The sequence below is a fragment of the Etheostoma spectabile genome, chromosome 4 (assembly GCF_008692095.1).
Source record: "Etheostoma spectabile isolate EspeVRDwgs_2016 chromosome 4, UIUC_Espe_1.0, whole genome shotgun sequence".
Taxonomy (NCBI): domain Eukaryota; kingdom Metazoa; phylum Chordata; class Actinopteri; order Perciformes; family Percidae; genus Etheostoma; species Etheostoma spectabile.
This window is the reverse complement of record NC_045736.1, coordinates 7,149,653-7,170,312: the sequence shown is the minus strand read 5'-3', so window position 1 is coordinate 7,170,312 and position 20,660 is coordinate 7,149,653. Positions and strand designations below refer to the sequence as shown.

Here is a 20,660-nt window from a genome sequence, read left to right as displayed (position 1 = left end):
ATATATATATATATATATATATATATATTTAAGACTATCTATGCTGAGCATTGATGATGCGGACTGTAAGACCACATTTAGACAACACAGAAATGAATTGAAATTTGCAGCCAAAGTTATTTGCTTCATTAATTCAGAAGACAATTCGGAAACACTCTTTTAAGATGTGTCATTCAATTTTTTGTTTTGCAGGTTTTAAATCTATTTAAAATCATTAGGCTGCAGTTGTAAAGCAAATGTCAAAATTGTTAATCCACTCTCTATGTTTGTTCGCACTTTAATGGAGCACTGGTAAAATGCCACAATGGTGTCACTATCCAGAAACAATGGCAATGGGATGGATCTATGACATGAAGAAATGTGTGTTGTTGTAACCTTTAGTACATCTACATCTAAGGGATTAGTGGTGTCTTTGTTTGTTTATGTTTTTTTGACACCACCATTTATATTGATGAGGGCAGACCGTAGGCCAGTATGAAAATAAAACTATAACTATCTATACTATAATTACTATCGCAATAACTGAGCGTTATTTATAAAGGTAGGAACTATTACAGGGTTGTTTTTGGTTGAATTTTTTTTATATCAGGGTTGTTGATAGGGATGATTACCGGTCTAACAATAAATCATGAAAAAAATGTTGATGACAACAACTACCGTTTTTATTTATTTATTGTTGTGGATTACCACGGTGTGGAAACCGTGTGTTTAATCCTTCCCAGCCTCATCCGAGTCTCCTGAAGTTGCCGCGCAGGCACACTGCGTAGCCTACAACGCACGTTTCTTGAAGTTGGAATCATGGCGGAAGGAGAAGATGACAACACGCAGGACATTTATCAGCCCTCTGAGAGGACTAAGTCTGAAGCATGGGCATATTTTGGTTATTATAAGAATGCCAAAGGACAGCTGATTGAAGATCGTTATCCTGTCTGCAGAACGTGCAGGAAAAGAGTTGCTGCTAAAGGCATTGAACACACTTTTAAAAATACCGCGATAATATTGAAAACCGTCATCATTTTGGTCACCATAACCGTGAGGTTACATTTTCATACCATTGCATCCCTAGTTGTAGGTTGATAGGGTGTACCCAATACGCTTGCTACTGGGAGCATATGTTAATCAACTTTAAGTGTTATCCTGTTGTTCAAATATTAAAAGCACAGGTGTAAAACTCACATTTACTTCCTCCATTGTTTGCAAAAATCACACAAGAAAACAAATGTGTACATATTAAGTTTTCTCATCAACACAATTTCAAGAACGTAGCGTTGTGTTCAAAAAACAGCTCTGGTTCACTGTCTTATTTTCAACACCAGAGGTCACATGTGCACAAGAAATCTCTCTACTCCACCACATCAGCTAATTAGAATGCACACTACAACTATTACTAGTACTACTACTACTACTGCTACTACTACTACTAGAAACACTACTGTATCAAAGTTAGCCATACAACATTCGAAGGAGCATTTTAAGATTAGCCTACACTTTTGACAGATAGGCATTACTGTCCTTGTGAATTTGAAGTTCTTAGAAAGTGTCAGTGATTTTAATAAATGTATAGTGACTTATTGCTTAAAAAAACAAAACATATCAAGAATAGGCTAGTAGTTATACATTCAACCATCTACGGAGAAAATTCCCTACTTGAGATGACAAGACTATTTGATCCCTTTTTTTGTTTTGCAAATTTTACAAACATGTTACACAATGTTCAAACAATTTGGCATCATACATCATACAAAAGAATCTTCATTTCCACCCGGTGCACAGTATAATCTCAGACTGATCCCTTTTTTTTTTAACTTTACAAACGTGTTATATATTTATTGAAGAATTTGGCATCACAAAAAAAGAAGGATTTTTTTCATTTCTAGCCAGTGAATATTATAGAGTAACTTGAAAAATAAAAGAAATATATATGAATAAATATATACAAATAAATAAAATTTAGAAGAGTGGAGTAAAACATAAACAGCAAAAAAAGACAAGATGAGATGGGTTTGAGGCTATGTAATTATAATTACTTAAAATCTTGCAGTAGAACAGCTATATAGATAGTTTTCTTACTATTAATGATTTGGATAGACTCACAAAAGTTTCGAAATTCACTTCTGAAGTGAGTAAAAGCTGGCCGCGATTATGCTTTATGGATATGAAATTTCCCTTGTAAAATTAGTAAATTGACAATCCTGTGTAATTTTTTGTTTTTGTGATCGTAGTTGAGAATAACATCTTTTGCTTCTAATTTATTTTGGTATTTTGGTGATTCTTTTGAATATTTAAGTAATTTTCAATTTTTTTTCCCAGAATTCTACAGAAAACCGGCACTCCCAGAATAGATGTATATTAGTTTTCTCAGACTGATCACATGCATGAGTCACAGACGCCTTTGACGTAACGAATGACATCTCGCGATACTTCCAAGCGGTATCAGCACTGGAAGCTCTTATAAGCACTCACACGTCCTCGTCCTTTTCGTTCGTCCTCAGTGCAGGATAACGAAGTAGTCTCTTCTTTCACTGTCTTCAAAAACGGGTCGTTTTATTCAGAGTGCAGCATTAGATTAGCTTCGCTGCTATTATTCGGCCAACTATACTACATTTGAAGCGTCGAGTTTTAAAGAGGTAAGAGGTAAGTTTCTAATTTGGTTGTCATCATCTCTACTTTTGGTTGTAGCTTCTTAGCTAGCTAATGTCAGCAGCCTCGTTAACATTAACGCTCGGTCAACCGGCATGTTAACGTTATTGCATGGATCAAGAGCTGTCGGGTTAACGTTTAGTCTCACTAGCTAGGGTAACCTATTACGAAAGTCAACGTTAAAGACGGACACGTCGTGACTCTTGCTTTCTTAATGTGTTATAACGTTAACCACGGAATGCTTTGCGAGTTAACACGGAACAGCACTTTAAGGGTCAAGGTCCTTATGAACCCCAAACAATTCAGTGTCTTAACTTGTCAAGGTTGTAATAACCATAACGTTAAATTCTCTAGCTAGAGGCTTCTGTCAAAGCGAATGTTTTTATTCGGCAGGTAAAATTATACGATGCAAGTAAGCACATACTAGGAAATCAGGTTACAGAGGCTGACGGAACACAGCAATACGTTCAACATTATCATCCAAATGGGCTTGTTAAGTAGCTCTTGAATCTCTTTTTTATTTTAAGTTAGTGACACTTAAGTGTTCATTTCAAGTTTTTACCGGCTAAAATCTCTTTTTCTTGAATTTACAGTGGGGCAAGGTGTGGGAGTGGTTGCTCTGACTAGGAATGTGTAGACCTGACTTTTACTGTGGGGGTGGTTATGACACAGGGATAGACGTAAGATATGGGATTTTCCTTTTTAAAGCATAGAGACACCTGTTGCAGTGATCCCAGCATTTCATCCAGTCAAATAAATATGACTGTTAAGTAAAGGTTACGTGACAGAAACTTGGAAAACTAATATTCACAAATATGTTTTAGGCTTTAGAGGAAATACTAGCACAACTTTTAACCCCAATGAGGGTGGGGTATTGTGATATAACAGCCTAAAGTTCCATGAAAAGTCCATTAAATTTCCATGAGGTTGACCTTGTGCTAAAAGTTTCATAAATGTTATAAAACCTGACAGTGACATCTTTCCTCAGCAATAAAAAATATCCACTGATCTCAGTGTGAAAAATTTCAGGGAACACTTTTCTACCAACAGACTCCCAACACCTGTATTGCCTGCACTAAAAGAACAAGCTGTTTACTTAAATGTGAATTATATATTCAGTATATGAATGAGATAATGTGTGTTAATTACACAAACTGTTTGAATGGATTGCTTGCATTTATGGTAAAACAAGGGCTCATCACATTAAAAGATGTAACTGAACTGACCACACTTCGCACAAGTTTCAAATAAGTTTCAACTGTCTCCTTTAGAACTCTGGACAATCATCATCACCACGGCTGCAATGGATGTGATCATGCGTCGCTGCCCATTCCTGGCTCGTGTGCCCCAGGCTTTTTTCCAGCAGTCCAAAAAGTCTATGGTGGTGTACGCACAGCAATGTCCCATTATGATGGAGCTTGCCGCTAAACCTATGGCTCCATCAATGGCTCGTGCTCTCTGCTCCTCCTCTTCCTCCCGTCAGAAGATGGAAGACATCATGTCTGCCAGTGAAGGTGAGGGTGACAAAGGAGTAGAGATACTTTTTTTAGCCTATTAAATTAGGTAGGTATACTATATCAAGGGAAATATTCCTGTCAATGTGATAGCTGAATTATTCCTGTATGTAATATTGTTTAAAGGTTGTTAGTATCAAAGTCTGAAACTTCTTTTGTCCACCAGCAGGCCGCAAACAGGAAGGGGATCCTAAGCTGCCAGGTGGCCACCCTATGCCAACCTCAGGCCAGGTGGCTTCCAAATGCCCTTTCCTGGCAGCTGAGATGGGCCAGAAGAACAGCAATGTGGTCCGCCAGGTCGGCGTGGAGTTCCAAGAGGATGTTCAGGAAGTCCGCACTGTTCAGAAAGGTAAGCGTTGTTGAGACATTAATTAGACTTCCCTGTTTGGGCCCATCTTTTTTGTACATCATTTGATACCATTTTCTTTTTGTCATCTCTTAACCTTTTTGCAGAAGTGTCCACTGCCCAATTGAAGAAGCCGTCCCTGGCCAGTTCCATTCAGGGAAGTGGAGGGGAACAAACTAATCTAATGAAGACCCTCCTGAAACAGCGACCTAAAGGCGTCTCCCATTTGCTGCAGGACAACCTGCCAGGCAAAAGTAAGTTTTATTTGGGTGCTCTGACAACTTGTTAACATGAAAAAATCTAGACACAGAATGCTTGAGAAACTGTGATCATACTAGCAACAATTTCTCTCTCCTAATGAAGTTTACTTACCAAATAGTCACTTTGAAGTTTGTATGTTTTGAATCAGGGGAGCTGAGACTTTCATCATGCTAGGCATTGCTACATCCTTCACAGTGCAAGCCACATTAAGCAAGCTTTGCCTTCCTGTTCTGTTACAGTGTCCCGCTACCAATACGATCTCTTTTTTGAGAAAAAGATAGAAGAGAAGAAGAGTGACCACACATACCGTGTGTTCAAGACTGTGAATCGTCTGGCCAACGAGTTCCCCATGGCCGAAGACTTCACCGGTTCTTTAGAGGCCAAGAGGGAGGTGTCCGTTTGGTGCAGCAACGACTACCTGGGCATGAGTCGACACCCACGGGTCGTGCAATCCATTGTGTGAGTAATGGAGGAGTTATGTGTGTTGGAGGAAAAACACCTGATTCAGTCCCATGGGTTTAGATGTGTTTAAAAGTAATGAGACAAATGTTTTTCTTGGCTGTCCACGTCTCTTATTGATGCCTTGGTGAGTTAGGAGAGTGAGAAAAAAGATGAGACACTGCACATAATTGAATACAACCTGACACCGATGGGTGATTCAGTCCATTGTTTGTGGGAGTGTTAGTTGGCCATAGGTTACACCTGAACCTCTGAGGTGGGGATGTTTTTCTTCTTTTTCTTTTCAGCTTGTTAGAGCTTGCCCAGCTCTCTTACCCCGTGTAGCTAAATCCCTTTGAACCAAGGTGTCACTTACTACCAAGCAACTCTCCTGCTTAATTATTTACTTATTTTATTTGTTGTAGTTGTAACCCCCCTTAAGCTTCCATCTGACATACATTTTCTGAGCAGCTTCAAAAAACAAACACAAAACTGTATAGTTTGTCTTTCTCTGTTTCTAGGGATACTCTGAGAAAGTATGGTTCAGGGGCAGGCGGCACCAGGAACATCTCCGGGACCAGTAAGTTCCACGTGGAACTGGAACAAGAACTGGCTGACCTTCACAATAAGGATGCTGCACTGCTCTTCACCTCCTGCTTTGTCGCCAATGACTCCACCCTCTTCACCCTCGCCAAAATGCTACCTGGTATACAACAATGTCTATCTTTGCAATAAATTCACCATTTATATACGTCAGTAATTATTGTGTGATAGTAATGCAACAGATAGAGTATCTTTGATGCAAGCTCCCAGTTTCACTTGTTCTTTCTTCCGCACTATTTTAGGTTGTGAGATCTACTCTGATGCAGGCAACCACGCCTCAATGATCCAGGGTATCAGGAACAGCGGTGCTAAGAAATTTATTTTCCGCCACAATGACACCAACCATCTCCGAGAGCTTCTACAGAAGGGAGACCCTACAAAACCCAAGATTGTGGCCTTTGAGACCGTCCATTCCATGGATGGTTAGTTTGGGATGGTCCCTTTACTTTTACTTTAAAAAAACAAAAAAAATTAAACTTGCTTATTACTTGGTTTTTGATTTCTTGAAAAATTAGGAATCGCTGAGATGGCAGGAATATAGATTGTACAAAACATTATTTGATTGTTGTCTAGCAAAGGAAATGCTGATCCTTTCTTTCTGTAACACAGGTGCTGTGTGTCCGCTGGAGGAGATGTGCGACGTGGCCCATGAGTTTGGTGCCATCACCTTTGTAGACGAGGTTCACGCCGTGGGCCTGTATGGCGCCAGAGGAGGGGGCATCGGAGACAGGGATGGCATCATGCACAAGATGGATATCATCTCAGGGACACTAGGTCAGCATGGAGTCTCTATTCAAACTAAATACTGTTGTTCTGCTAAGCATTACGACTTTGAAGCCGTGCCAAAATGTTCTTCGGTCATTAAATGAACCATTTATAATTGGCATGAATGGCTAGTTGTGTTACTATATTTATCTTTATCCTATATTCTTAATTTATAAATGTTTATGAATCAGAATAGGTAACTACTCCAAGCAAGTGGGAATCTCTGTTTTGTTGTTATACTCAGGATCAAGCCTCATCCGTGTCAACCAATATGCCAGGGGGCTTAAAGAAGCCAGAGCAGCTCTGTTGCTAGGAGACTGAGGGCTCTTGTTGCGCTCTTATTGAATGACTCTTTGCGTCTGTGTGTCACTGTTAAGCTCTGTTCCCAACAGAGAGCTGTACAGCTCCTGTATTTCCGAATGATCTAGTTTCTGAGATTTTGCATAGACCACTGAGAATAATGTAGTGACTGTACTGAAATTATATAAAATGTTGTCTTTGGAGCTGTAGCAACAACCCAGATCGAAGAATAACCACCCATGTGTCATGTCCTCTTCCAGGCAAGGCCTTCGGCTGTGTGGGCGGCTACATCGCAAGCACTGCTGCTCTGGTGGACACGGTGCGTTCCTATGCCGCTGGTTTCATCTTCACCACCTCTCTGCCACCAATGCTCTTACAAGGAGCCAAAAACTCAATCCAGGTTCTTAAAGGGGAAGAGGGCCGCGCACTGAGACGCAAACACCAGCGCAACGTCAAGCTGCTCAGACAAATGCTGATGGACTCGGGGCTGCCAGTGGTGCACTGCCCCAGCCACATCATCCCAGTCCGGGTAATTTATCATTTAATTTGGCACCTAATGACATTAAATATGACATGTTGTAATTAAAAACACAAAGAAGTCCTTAGTGTGTCTCCCCAATGGCTTTATTCTAATCATCATGTGTGTTTCTTTTATTATTTTTAGGTATCAGATGCAGAGAAAAACACAGAGGTGTGTGACCTCATGATGAGTCGCCACAACATCTATGTGCAGGCCATCAACTATCCTACCGTTGCCAGAGGAGAAGAGCTTCTACGTATCGCTCCAACGCCTCACCACAACCCTGAGATGATGAAATACTTTGTTGGTAAGAACATCTAGTAGTCTTGTTAATGTTTTTCAGTTAAAATACATTTAGTTAAAAAACTTAGTTTTGGTCAAATAGCAACAAAAAGTTGACTGAAGTTAATCAGCATGCATGTGGTAAATAACTGTAGCTTTCTCTCAGTAGTAAAATTTAACTTTCCCGTTTTCCCTCCACAGACAAGCTGGTGCACACATGGAAGGAAGTAGGCCTGGAGCTGAAGCCCCACTCATCAGCAGAGTGCACGTTCTGCCAGCAGCCGCTGCACTTTGAGGTGATGAGCGATCGTGAAAAGTCGTTCTTCAACGGCCTCAGCCACCCTATCTCAGCCTGCGCATAACACTACTCTCTACTGCACCTAGAGACGGCACATAAACACTCAACACCCATTCCTCCATCACTGTCATAGAATGTATTCATTATCTTTGAGAAGTCCTCCTAAACATTATTTTAAATATTCTATGTTCAGATGTTATATATATATGCACCGAATAAAATATGAGAAGGAAAGAAAATGTGTTTGTTTGTTCATATTTATACAAATGCTGATCTTAAAAGGAACCATGAATAAGAAAAAGCAGTGCCATAACCATAAACCTTTGACTGCCTTTTATTCAACACTTTTAATTCTTTGTGTTGTCCTATAGTAGTCCCTACAAGGAAACATAAATATAAATAATTGTAAGTGTTCAGATTGTCCTTCTGCTGACATAATTACATATTCTAAAATAGGTTAATAATGCTATAACTGAGCAATTTAATTGTATTTATTTTTATTGAATGGACAGGTTAACATTGACTTACATAGTTCTGAGGCTCAGAGGTAAAACTCTTACAAAACGCTTTTGTAAAAGGTATGAATAACTGGGTCGCAACAACAGAAAACCTAATCTTTGTTGTACTGATGGCGGTGTTGGTAACATTATTAATCCACTGGCCTGCTTGTGACAAATGTAGGACATTGGTTGTTTTTTTGCTTAGTACTGATAAACCCTGGAAAAGACAATACTATCACTGCAATTTGTAGCAAATAAGCATTAAAACCTTCACATGGTAATGGTGGTAGGCTAGCTGACCATGTATTATTGCGTAATGAACTTAGTTGGTTTGTTAGTTGTGTCCATTGTTGTTTCAAACTTGTTAGGTGTAAACGCAAGTGGCCCTTATTTCAAATTAACTTTTAATTATGTAGCGCTTTAAACTCAACACAGTTGATCCAAAGTGCTTAACAGAACACACAGGAAAATGAAAAGAAGGAAACAAACAATAGAAGAGAAGAAAGCAATGAAAAAAAGTAATGTTAATGTTTGAAAAATAACACATTAACTAATATAAGGACAGACAAGGGTTGAGGATTTTTACAATTACTTTGACGAACAAAGAGTAAAGAATATGGTTTGCACGTCGTGCCATTTTATCATGGGAAATCTTGTGCTGTAGTTGTCTCAGGGGGACATTCTAACCTGTAAATTAAGATGCAGATTGCATAAATGTTCTCTGAGGTCACTAGTTCACAACCATACATGCATACATCTTCAGGGTCCACATACGCCTCAGAGCCTCTCATAGATATAGGTCAAGTTCACTGTTTTTGCAAAGTTGAAATGATACCACGGTTATGAACGCAGGCAGGTCTGATCAAATGATTTGGATAAGCCTTGTAGCACTACTATCTGATGTAACACCACTTTCATTTAAACCGTATGGATAAATGTGAGCATACACGGGCTCTAAATAAAATCTTCCATAGACAGTTAATTCATTTAACTGTCCCAAGTGTTCAAGTGTTGTTTAAGCCACTGTTGCTTCATAAGAGGCAGAAAAACACTAGGAAGGGAAAAATGGGTGTAGCTGTTACTGAGAATTGATGTTTCCACTGCTTTGTGTAAATAATAATGCTTCCACTTTTGACTCATCAATAAACTTGATACATAAGATCATCACACACACAAACATGTTAAAGGGGATTTATCACTGCCTAATGTTGTGAAAATGTATTTCTATAATGTATGAAAATGTAATTTACATATTAAATACATATTTGTCAATCGTTTTTTGATATTCGCTTGTGTTTTTGTTTTTTAGTGGAACTCTTTTCTGTGCCAGTGTTTTGTTTTTCAATGCCACATTTTATGATTGATGACAACACTCAGCCACTGGTCTAGCTCTATACAACACCATAAAAACTGAACAAATCGTCTAAAAAAAACCAACCTAAAACCTAAGAATGTCTTACATGTGGCTTGAAAAAGGGACTTCAGTTTTTACCATATCCAGATCTCTGCCATCAATTACATTGTCTCCTTTTTCATAGAAGTATATAAGTTATATAAATATTAACATGCTATTGTGTGTATCGGCTTGGTGTGCAAATGGACTTCAGTAATGTCATTATATACAATTGTAAAATGTACATATGTTGGTATATACAATTTTTGAATGTAAATTCACATATTCCACATTCAAAATTCTTTATTACAGTAATAACAGGGAAATTCCCAATCTTGCAGCGTGTGTGTGTGTGTGTGTGTGTGTGTGTGTGTGTGTGTGGGATTTGCCCATGTGGTCTATTGGGACTGTGGTATCTCTCCTTGACACAGGTGCAGCAGCCTGTCACTAAGGGAGCTGCTCAGTGCCTTCAGAGGATCCTGCATGCAATAGGATGAGTTTTCCATCATGGTGGATAATTATCCACTATGTCCCTGTCTCCAACCACCTCCATGGTGTCAAGGGGGCATGTAAAAACATAACTGGCCTTTCCAATCAGTCTGTCATGTCTTATCCTATCTGCCACCGCAATGCCACTGCCCCAGCAGACCACTCCATAGAAAATATCTGACACCACCATGTGATAAAAGGTCCTCAGCAGAGGCCCCTGCACCACAAAATGACCTGAGTGTCCTAAGCAGATACAGTCTGCTCTGGTTGTTGTGTGTTTTCATTCCAGTTTATTGATCAGGTAAGCTGGACTGGACTGATATGTCAGTATGTGCTTAATTTCTTCAGACGTCTGAGGCATATCTGTTGAGCATGTGCTTAACAACCTTATTCACCATTTCCATAACTACTGGTTCCTGCTCTGCTTCCAAACTCTCACGGTCCAGACAAAAGAAACCAAGTACCAATGAAACCTACACTGGAGTCTAATATTTCTCACATCGAATGATTCCGCTTAGCTGCTTGATAACAGATTCTGAACGGCACTTAGGAAACCCCACAATGAGAGAACACACACCCACTTATACAAAAACAACACCCAACATGGGTATTGGCAATGTTCAGCCAATACCTCACCCAATAATACGTGAGTTTGTTGTAGAAGTCAGTCAAAATACCATTTTACATTATTGTAAATAATTTATTATTTACATGTATTATTTGATGTATGTATTTTTATACATCCTTACAAACATCATAATTTTAATATTATACAACAGCATCCTGAAAAGAATAAATTGGCAACATAAAAAGAAATGAACCAATGAAATATGAAATCATAAACTACCCACCAAAAATATATGCTGTATATGTATGTTTTTTGGTTATCTCTGTACATCTGTGACACCATCCTGAGACACACTAGGGCACATTTCTCCTTCACCGGCCACCGTGTCTGGGCCACCTTGTTGTCATTACCACACCCACGACCTCGGTGCTTCTCAACCTTGAAAAGAAGGAAAACGTTTCTCAGAAACACCTTGACCCAGGAGAGGCAGAATGCACTGGCCATGCTGTCCATGGAAAAGAGACTTGTTACTGAGATGACTGACATTAATCAGAGAGTCATTGAGACATATATGCTGGTCAGAAGGAAAGGAGAGCAAAATGTATGTTAATATAAATAGTTAATATGCTTTTGGTAATGTGTGGGAGGATAGAGTTAAAAAAAACAACCTCTTCTTGTTGTATTTGTAACTTGAATCTTGTAACATATTGTCTTGCTCTTCTTCATTACAAAATATATAGTTGTTTAAATAAAGTAGTGCTGGTTGTCTTGCCCAGTTTAAAAGTACTGCTTTGTGTTTTTTTTTTGTGTTTTTTTTTTTTTAGATGATGACAAGCCGGAATTAAAACAAGCCAAACTGAAGTAGGAGTAACGAGGCTATTTTTAAAATGTAAGGAGTAGAAAGTACAGATAATTGCGTGAAAATGTAAGGAATAGAAGTAAAACGTCTGCTGTGAAATAAATACTCCATTAAAGTATAGATACCCCAAAGTTCTGCTTAAGTAAGATAACAAAGTATTTGTACTTGCACATTTCTTGACATCTCTGTGTCTGTATGTGGTGATAAAGTTCCAGAAATAACTTAAAATCCTGATTCTCAAGTAGCATGGCCAGTGCTCCTGCTTCTCTGATAGTATTGGGGTCAAAGTCACTTGAGTCTTGTATGCGCTCAAAACAGCAAATGAGATTATCTCTGTGCCCAAAAACAGTGTTGATAATGCTGTAGCAACGGATTCAGCTGTAGCTGACTGCAGAGGGATGAACTCAAAAAATCTTTCCTGCTCGTTGCTCCACAAAATGTCTATTATCCTGGAAAGCATCAGTCAATGTTTTTGTCACCTCTTAATTGTGGCTTCTGATGCTAATCCTGTATCCTTCGTCTAGTTGTTGAGCAACGCTAACTTTGCCAAAAAATGTTAGCTTCATGCTATTTTAAGATGTCTGCAACTACTTTCATGACGTTTGTATTTTTCAGGGAAATGTTTTAGGTCGACTCTTATGCCAGTTGTTGTTGTCCACAAAACCTCAGTGCCGGCACTTTGAAATAAAAGACAGGGATAGCAAAAAAAGGAACTGCTAACATCACATCCAGCCAGCCAACTCCGTTTCGCATAACAAGAGGTCACTGGCCTCAGCCTGCTGCTGGATTTGTAAATTGGGTTGGTCTGGTCCAAAATCCTTTATCCCCTTTGATTCTTCCAGCGTGATTTCCACCAGTGATTTGTCAGCAAGATTTGGGATGGTGTGACGGTATCGCCTGCCAGCACAGTCTCACGGCAGTTCGTGAAACGGTCACGTCATTTAATCTATTTGATTTGTGTACACAAACACGTTTATCTCATTTTTTCATGTTGGTCAGTACGTTTTTTTATATCAACAATTGCACTGCTGTATACGGCGGGACAGGTTGGGTTTGGGAAAAGAATAACGGGACAGTTGGGTTTAGTAACAGAAGAAAGCGGTGGTCGAGTTTAGGAAATGTAACACGCAGGACACGACCCCCAGTCTCCTGTGTTGTTTGACCCATCCACCACCCCAACCAATCTCCCTATACGGATTTCCAGGCTTTAAAGATGCTTCCCATTGAAATACATTAGTTTAAAAAACGTGTTGACAATCACGAAAAAAACTAGATAAACGTGTTTGTGTACACGAGAATTAATCAGATTGGATAAAATAACATGGATCCAATTCTGATTCGCCAGGGATGCAGCGCGTCGGGAGGAGAATCTTTAAGAAACCAATTAGAGACCAGCTTCAGATCACATGCTTGTCGAAAGTTTAAGGGCTCAGATGGACATCCATTTTTCCGGCATTCATGCCCATGAAACCGCATGAAACATATTTAAACATAGAATATAGTTAATTGACTAAAGCCAGTTTTTTATTAAATGCTGAGGCTCTTACTACCAGAAGGGTAATTGTATGAGTAAACTATTTCATTTTATTTTTCATTTTTATTTTCATTTTTGTTTACATTTATGTTTCTGGAATTTGATGGGGGCGGTGCCCTAGCGTCCTCTGAAACACAAGCCGCCACTGGTTACTGAGCTTAATCAATTCACTCAACATTTTTTGAGAAAGAATACGAGTTCACCAGAGGTTTCAGTGACTCTGTTTGATTGTATTAATGGCAGAGAAGACAAAAAGCTAAGCTAAGTTTAAACAGCCTAGTTATAATTGTTCACTTAGCTATCACTCAACTACATTAAGTACAAAAACTGGTAATATGAAACATTAAAGAGACCTTTCAAAGGGGTCTATGTTCTCAGAAATCTGTTTTTTTTTTTAAGTAGGTCAAATGTTTAATGCATGGGTCAGAAATCAACTACAGTTAGCCTCATGTTATACTCCTTGAAGCCCATGCCCTCAAATGTGTGAACAGTTTTTTTTTACTTTATCCACAGTATTTTTAGCATTCACGCTGCATTTGAAACATCCCAGTCCTTCCGATACTCATTTAGATTGAGGAGCAAAAGAGGAAATGTCTGATTGAAAGATGTCTGACTGGACACTTGATCAAAATGCAGTTTAGTAAAAATCGGAACTGAGTATTTTAAATTACATTTCCCCAAGTAACGCAATACACCTCAAAAAAATGTTGGTTAGGTTAGCTTGGTCCATCTCAGTCTAAACTGAACGAATACTATTAACTCTGAAACACATACCGCTTCAGGTAGGCCATGGAGTTATAAATAGACAAAGTTAAAATTACATTCACAAAGGGTTAGGTCTAATATATCATTTGGCCTCCTATAACTGTATATTATCTGGTTATGCAACGACTACCTGTTGATTATTATTATTACTACATAGTTACTACATAGTTGATTGCATTAGCACTTAAAATATTTCCTTGCAAACGATTCACACATTGTTAAGGTGTTCAGTTTTGGTTAGCATTAGCTGCAAACCAACCACCCAAGACCAACCTTGAAACAGTTTGTCTCAAAGATATTGATGTCAGAAATGTACCAGACAGCTTGACTGATTGAAGGCCAATGTCTGTTAGAGCTCTAACAGAAAGGTTTACAGAATAGAAAATCTCTTTTCAGAAAGGTAATTTCCTCATAAGTGAGCACCAAGGTGTGTAATGAACAGACAACAATTGACTGGTTTAACAACCTGCATGAACACCAGGTAGACACACACACACACACCACACACACACACGACACACACACGACACACAACGGACACCACCACACAACACACACACACACCACACACACACACACACACACCACACACACACACCACCACACACACACACACACACACACACACACACACAACACACACACACACATTCCATGAAGACAAGATTTTGTATTCATGAAATCTCTGTATATAACCTTGTCATCATGTGTCTGTGTGGCTGATTAAAACAGCATTAGATTTCAAAGTTTTAAACATTCCTCTGTGTTTTCAGAGAGCCCCCTTGTTGCAGCTGGGTTTTTTGAAAACAATACTTCCATTATTAGGATTGCAGTGTCATCCAACATTTATTTTCTTTGAAATGAGACATGATCATTTCTTCTCTCTGTGTTCTAATGCCTTTCAAGGAATTAGAATAGATACAGTTGTTACTTTATCGGGGTCAGTGTTCTTTGCTCTAGATAGATTCGAGATTTAAAGAGTTTTTTTTGTTGTTTGAAAAGCCGAATGTTTTTCAGAGAGGCAGAAAGTCCCAAGCACTGTCAACCTCAAATTAAAGAAATGCACCAGCTGCAACTTGGTTTCAATTCTGCTTTCCGTGATTCAAATAAATACTTGTGTCACATTGTCAAAATGCTTTTGCTGCTATCTTAATGTAATTCTAAAGGTTTGAAATGAAAAGTTATTTAAATAGGAATGGTCTTTTTACGTAAACAGTGTCATGTTTTGGTTGCTTGTAACACTTACCTCATTAACTTTTAACAGGGTCTAAAACTTGGGCTTTCAGGAATGTGACCATGTGTCTGTTTCATTATTTCATCTTTTCTGGTCTAAAAAATGAAGAGTGAATGTTGCATGTGTCTGACTTCTCCTTTTCCAAGATAATCCATCCACTTCACAGGTGTGGCACATCAAGATGCTGATTAGACAGCATGATTGTTGCACAAGTGTGCCTTGTGCCCCTGGCACACCAACCTGACAACCCTCGGCAGAAAAGGCAGTTTGACTGATTGGTCTCCCTGAGTTGGTCCAAAAAGTGCCTCAGAACACACCAAAGCAACAAGATGTTACACGTCTCCACAACAGCAGGCGTCCAGGACGAGTCCGAAAGCCAGTCAGTATCTGGTGTTATGGTTGGGGTTATGGTCAGGGTTAGGGTTCATCCGTGAAGAGAACATTTCTCCAAAGTGCCAGACGCAATCGAATGTGAGCATTTGCCCACTCAAGTCGGTTGTGACGACGAACTGCAGTTAGGTCGAGAGAGAGAAATAGATCCCTAACCATAATCACAACACCCGATGCTGACTGTTTTTCGGACCCCTCCCGGAACCCCCCAATGCAGTAAAACTGTACATTTTAGAGTTTCCTTTTATTGTGGCCAGCCTAACACCTGATTTCCACCAGTTGCAGATAAGCTACGGATCGGCTCCGCTGCGTGCATCCCTCAATACCCACCATGTCCGGATTTGATGCGGAACGGCTGCGGCCATGACTGACAGCTGAAGTCACGAGGACCCACAAGATCTCGCAAATTCATGTAGAATAGAACCACAAAAACAAAAACAGTTTGTTTCCATTCAGAGGCAGAGGGGAAACAAGTCTGTGCTGTGTTGTAAAGGTCTAGGGCAGTGAAATATGATCCACAGTGAGCATGTTTTGTTTTATTTTGAAAATGAACCGGATGTTTTATTTGTTTCTCTGCTCGATTTCCTGTCCTACATTATCTGCCATGTGCTGAATTGCTGCGGAGCTCTCCGGTGTCTGGCAAAAATAGAAGCTCTGGGACAGAGAGAACAGCCGTTCCGCAGTCAGTGAAAATACACACACTGACTTTAATGGAAACCTAATGACTCCGCAGCCGTTCCGGAGCGGATCCGCAGCCATTCCGCGAGGCACACCTGTGCCATAATCATGCTGTCTAATCAGCATCTTCATATGCACACCTGTGAGGTGGATGGATCATCTCGGCAAAGGAGAAGTGCTCACTAACACAAATTTAGACAGTTTTGTGAACAACACTTGAAAGTAATAAGCCTTTCGTTTATAGAAAAAGTCTTAGATCTTTGAGTTCAGCTCATGAAAAATGGGGGCAAAAATAAAAGTGTTACGTTTATAATTTTGTTCAGTGTACATAGAAAAGTGTCTTAAGGATATGTGAGGTCTGTGCAACGTCATTGCTGTGATGAAAATGATTAAACTGATGTAATGTTTAATCATTTGTTTGTTTAATCGTCTGTGGAGCAGTTATACTGTAAACTGCATAGTGCAAGTCTTTGGTGGCCCAGCTTGTCACATAACATTTATTAACAACCCAAACTCCATTCACACTTCCAAATACCTAGTATTGTACACTGACCCGTTTCACATTTGTTCATTATGGTGACATGCACATTTTAAGAGTTATTATGAGTAATACAATGCATTAAAATCTATGGATGTCCATTCAGTCCATTGCATTTATAATACAGCAACTGTATAAACAACCCAGTCTCATGGCAGCTTTGAAATGGTGACGTTATCTAATCTATTCGTGGTCAGAGACACAATTTTTCTAACCAAAGAGTCAATCAAATAAATTGATAAAAGTTGGTAACTTTATTATTTAGTATTTATTTTATTATAAATTTACATTGCCTCCTTTGGGTTATACAGTTTTACAGAGTCAACTTTGGGTGAACACTGAATCGCTCAATGACTTCTTGTGTAAATGTGTTAACATTAACCACCAAGGACAAGCGGTTGTTGCACTGGTTGTTGCGCAAATATTTCTGTTGTGGTGATAAAGATCAGAAAAGAAACGTCTGTTCTTGCACCAGAGCTACAAAAAACAACCATGGAACCAATTAAGACTTCCTGTCTTCGAAAAGACAGTGTACTGACTATCTAAGAACAAATACCTGTTCTGACGTCATATTCTTTGTTTAATCTTTGTTTGCTATTATACAAGTGATGCTGTCTACCCTAACCACGTAATAAAGTCATTATTGCTTTAGGCATAAAAGGAGCTACATTAAAAAGCTTAGTTTATTTACTGAGAATTTGACTGTAGAAGTTTCCTCTTTGGCATACTGGAGCATGAAATCAGACAGGAATTTAACTCTGGGAGCTAATAGGCTGCAACATTCTCCACCCTGTACGGCTTGTTGGAGGAATGTGAGACAATTATCTGTCTCACACACACTCTCTCTCTCTCTTGCTCCCCAGATTGATGTGTTGAGTAACGGCTGCCAATATGTGTACATCTTTTTCAGAACGCAAAGCTTGCGAACAATAGCAGTTAAAATATGTGCTCTGTTTTGAGAGCCATCTGCATTATGAAGAAGGATACATAAAATATTGTTGTCTTTGGGGTCATTAATTTTAAGGCTTTATTTAACAGATCCACAATAAATCAAGTTCCTTAAGAGGTATTGTGGATAGAACAATATAATATGGTACCAATTACAGGAACATTACCATTTTATTCATAAAAATCAAATTTAAGCCAAAGTATGCTTGCATGTCAACAAATTAGAATTTTCTCAATGTACTGACCTGCTGTACACTTACTAAAGACTCCTATAAATTAGTAATACTAGTTCTTACCAGGAGACCTCTTGGAAATGATGGGAGGAATTATTCAGAAATCATAGACCCATTAAATAAAGCATTTCCAATTACAGTTCTTTGACAGGGGCATGTATGTAACCCAGTGGGTCTGAACATTGAAAGCAGTGCACGAGGAGTTTAACGTTTTGGATGACATTGGCCTTGCTGCATGCTCACAGACTGGCCGATGTCCAGGCTCACCAGCTGGACATTCCTCTCCCTTCATGTCCCCCTGTCCCTGGTTAGAGACACCTACTGTACAAGGAAATGTTACAGATCAGGGCAAAACATTGATAACACTGAAGGGGAAAGCTATTTTTATTTGTTTTTTCCCTCTCATTTCTCTATTTGTCAAAATAACCTAGTATTTCTTATTGTTATTATTGAGAGTATAATAGGGGTCATTGTTGGTAGAGAGGACATAATTGACTTTCTGTAAAAATTATTCTAATGGTAGCACTGGTATTGTTGTAATACACGTCAGCATCTTACATAATTTCTTTAAACATGTGTTGCCTGTTGCAATCTTCACTCTAGTTAAACCAGAGTCAGTCTGGCCATGCCTGCCTGAAGTCACACCAGGAACAAGGATGTGTAAAAGTAACGTACTAACAGTAAATGTCACTCTCTATGTCCAAAGAGTTCGTCTTGCTACTTCCTTCTTGTCTCATTGTGTTTGGTGAAAAAAGAACATGTTCAAAGCCTGAAAACACAAACAAAAGATCCATGGAATTTTGAGTTTCAGGAAAAAAGTGATTCAACTTTCCACAGCAGTCTTAAACCTACCTAAACGGAATTTTATGAAAGGTGGGTCAATTTTAAAGTCAAGACATTTCAATCAAACAATTCAAACCACCAGTAGACCAAGAACACCGGGTCATTTGAGCTGTTTGTCTTTTTGTGTTTTTGTAAAGATTTTTGTTTCCGTCAGTTTCACATAAGTAATATACTGAAAATATATTGTGTTGTGTTTTCCAGTACATGCATGTGTGTGAGCCCAAAACAAAAGAATAACATCCACAGAGTCTTGGATAAGGTCAGCAGTTCCTTTTCCTTAATACCGGCCAAGCCACACACCATTCTTTTTCTTTTGGCCACACGATAAAAAGAAGTTCAACAAACAAATCTGTCACGCAATACTAACACTATAAGAGTATTGTCATGCATTTATTAGACAAAAATCAAACAACTAAAAGGATGTCAACTGTTAATTCAAGTGTTTCCTCTTGATTCTTTCATTGAGTTGAACACATCACAAAGACTTTAATGTTTCCTTGCTGCAGCAGGACCAGCACAATATAGCCTTTGAACTCCAAATGAATAACCACTTACAGAATTTCTGCTGCTATTTCTTTCATTTCTTTCATCAGCTCCAGTTGTGGAAATGAGACACTGTGTGCATTGTACTGCCATGACTCATATTTTGCAAACTGATTTAAAAAATGAACTTTATTATTTACTAACTTAAGAAAGTAAGTTTTCGGTTTACATAAATTCCTTAAATGCACAGACCAAAAATAAGTAGATGAACCATCAAAGTGTACAATTACTTCTGCATTCACAGAAAAGCAGAAATTACTAAATCAAAAAGTAGAAATCAGTATCTAGTTAAAGTATTAAAGTGTTTTACATGATTTTACTTTAAGCTAGAGAAATACTTGTGCACCATGAGCTCTAAAGGCAGGATTACAATTTTTTGGGGGATATAAGCCAAAGGGTTCCAAACAGTTTTTTGTTGTGTAATTTTTTAATTAATCTGTTAATATTTAAACTGGGAATTGTGAGGCTGCTTGAGGCACATAACCATGGGCGTGGTTAAAACATTGACGTGTGTGGATCTTTGGAAATTGTCCTATTATGTTAAACGTTACCCAGTCTGGTCAGATGCAGCCAAAACAAATTGCCCTAAGCTCTAAAAAGCTCCCAATCAAGGTGGAAGGCACGCACTGCACTGCCCGCTAGGTGTGAGGCAGAGTGGAGAGAGAAGGCATGCCATTCTTTAGTGACTCATGGGAGGATGTTGGCATGCAATCTAAAACTATTCAGCTGTGAAGAGGCGTTCACTTTTCAGTAAACCAACCAAAATTGGCCACGAAATTCATGATCCAATCACAGCATGACATCCTGCTTTGAATGTCTTCTCTTCATGCCATCAGCTGCTTTTTTTCAGACAAACGTGTAACCCTCTTCCTCTCCTTCCATCTCTGGTCATCGTCAACCACGGTCACCTGGGTCCTTCATTTGGTCTCCGGGATCTTTCACCACCATCGCCAGTGTCAAGGCTCCATCGGGGGGTCTAATCCTCAAAGACTTGGTACATTTCATCTCATGCTTATGTACAATAAATATTTGCATATCTGCAACAAAGTCTCTCCTGATTGAAATGAGTTTCTTTAGAACTACCTGTTATGGTAAACCAAATTTTTTTGTACTCACAAATAAACAATGTGAGAGACCAACATAAGCACACTAACAGGCAGGGGTTATCCTACACACAC

The 20,660-nt window shown here is 39.0% G+C and overlaps 1 protein-coding gene and 2 long non-coding RNA genes across 7 annotated transcripts in view; 2 read left to right on the top strand and 1 right to left on the bottom strand.

Moving 5' to 3' along the window:
• Positions 1-8,488, bottom strand: part of LOC116687442 (uncharacterized) — an 18,408-nt gene extending 9,920 nt beyond the window's left edge. The window contains exons 1-2 of the long non-coding RNA XR_004331543.1: positions 8,478-8,488; positions 1,787-1,792 (exon numbers count right to left, since the gene is read on the bottom strand). This is a non-coding gene — a long non-coding RNA (uncharacterized LOC116687442). The remainder of the gene's footprint in view (positions 1-1,786; positions 1,793-8,477) is intronic.
• LOC116687440 (uncharacterized) overlaps positions 1-13,452 on the top strand; it is a 19,525-nt gene extending 6,073 nt beyond the window's left edge. The window contains exons 2-3 of one of the 2 annotated variants that reach the window (XR_004331542.1): positions 2,814-2,818; positions 13,073-13,452. This is a non-coding gene — a long non-coding RNA (uncharacterized LOC116687440). The remainder of the gene's footprint in view (positions 1-2,813; positions 2,819-13,072) is intronic. The other variant, XR_004331541.1, reaches the window with a different exon arrangement.
• On the top strand, positions 2,420-8,189 carry alas1 (aminolevulinate, delta-, synthase 1). Of its 4 annotated transcripts, none has more exons than XM_032512800.1 (11): positions 2,420-2,627; positions 3,912-4,154; positions 4,324-4,503; positions 4,608-4,754; positions 5,001-5,220; positions 5,721-5,905; positions 6,045-6,224; positions 6,412-6,576; positions 7,128-7,396; positions 7,532-7,694; positions 7,871-8,189. In XM_032512800.1, the coding sequence occupies exons 2-11, from the start codon at positions 3,944-3,946 to the stop codon at positions 8,029-8,031; spliced, it is 1,881 nt and encodes a 626-aa protein (XP_032368691.1). In that variant the 5' UTR covers positions 2,420-2,627; positions 3,912-3,943; the 3' UTR covers positions 8,032-8,189. The 4 variants fall into 4 exon arrangements, with proteins under 4 accessions (XP_032368691.1, XP_032368692.1, XP_032368689.1 ...); XM_032512801.1 differs by having other exon boundaries at positions 4,321-4,503; positions 4,608-4,715; XM_032512798.1 differs by having other exon boundaries at positions 4,321-4,503.
• Positions 13,453-20,660: the final 7,208 nt, after the last annotated feature.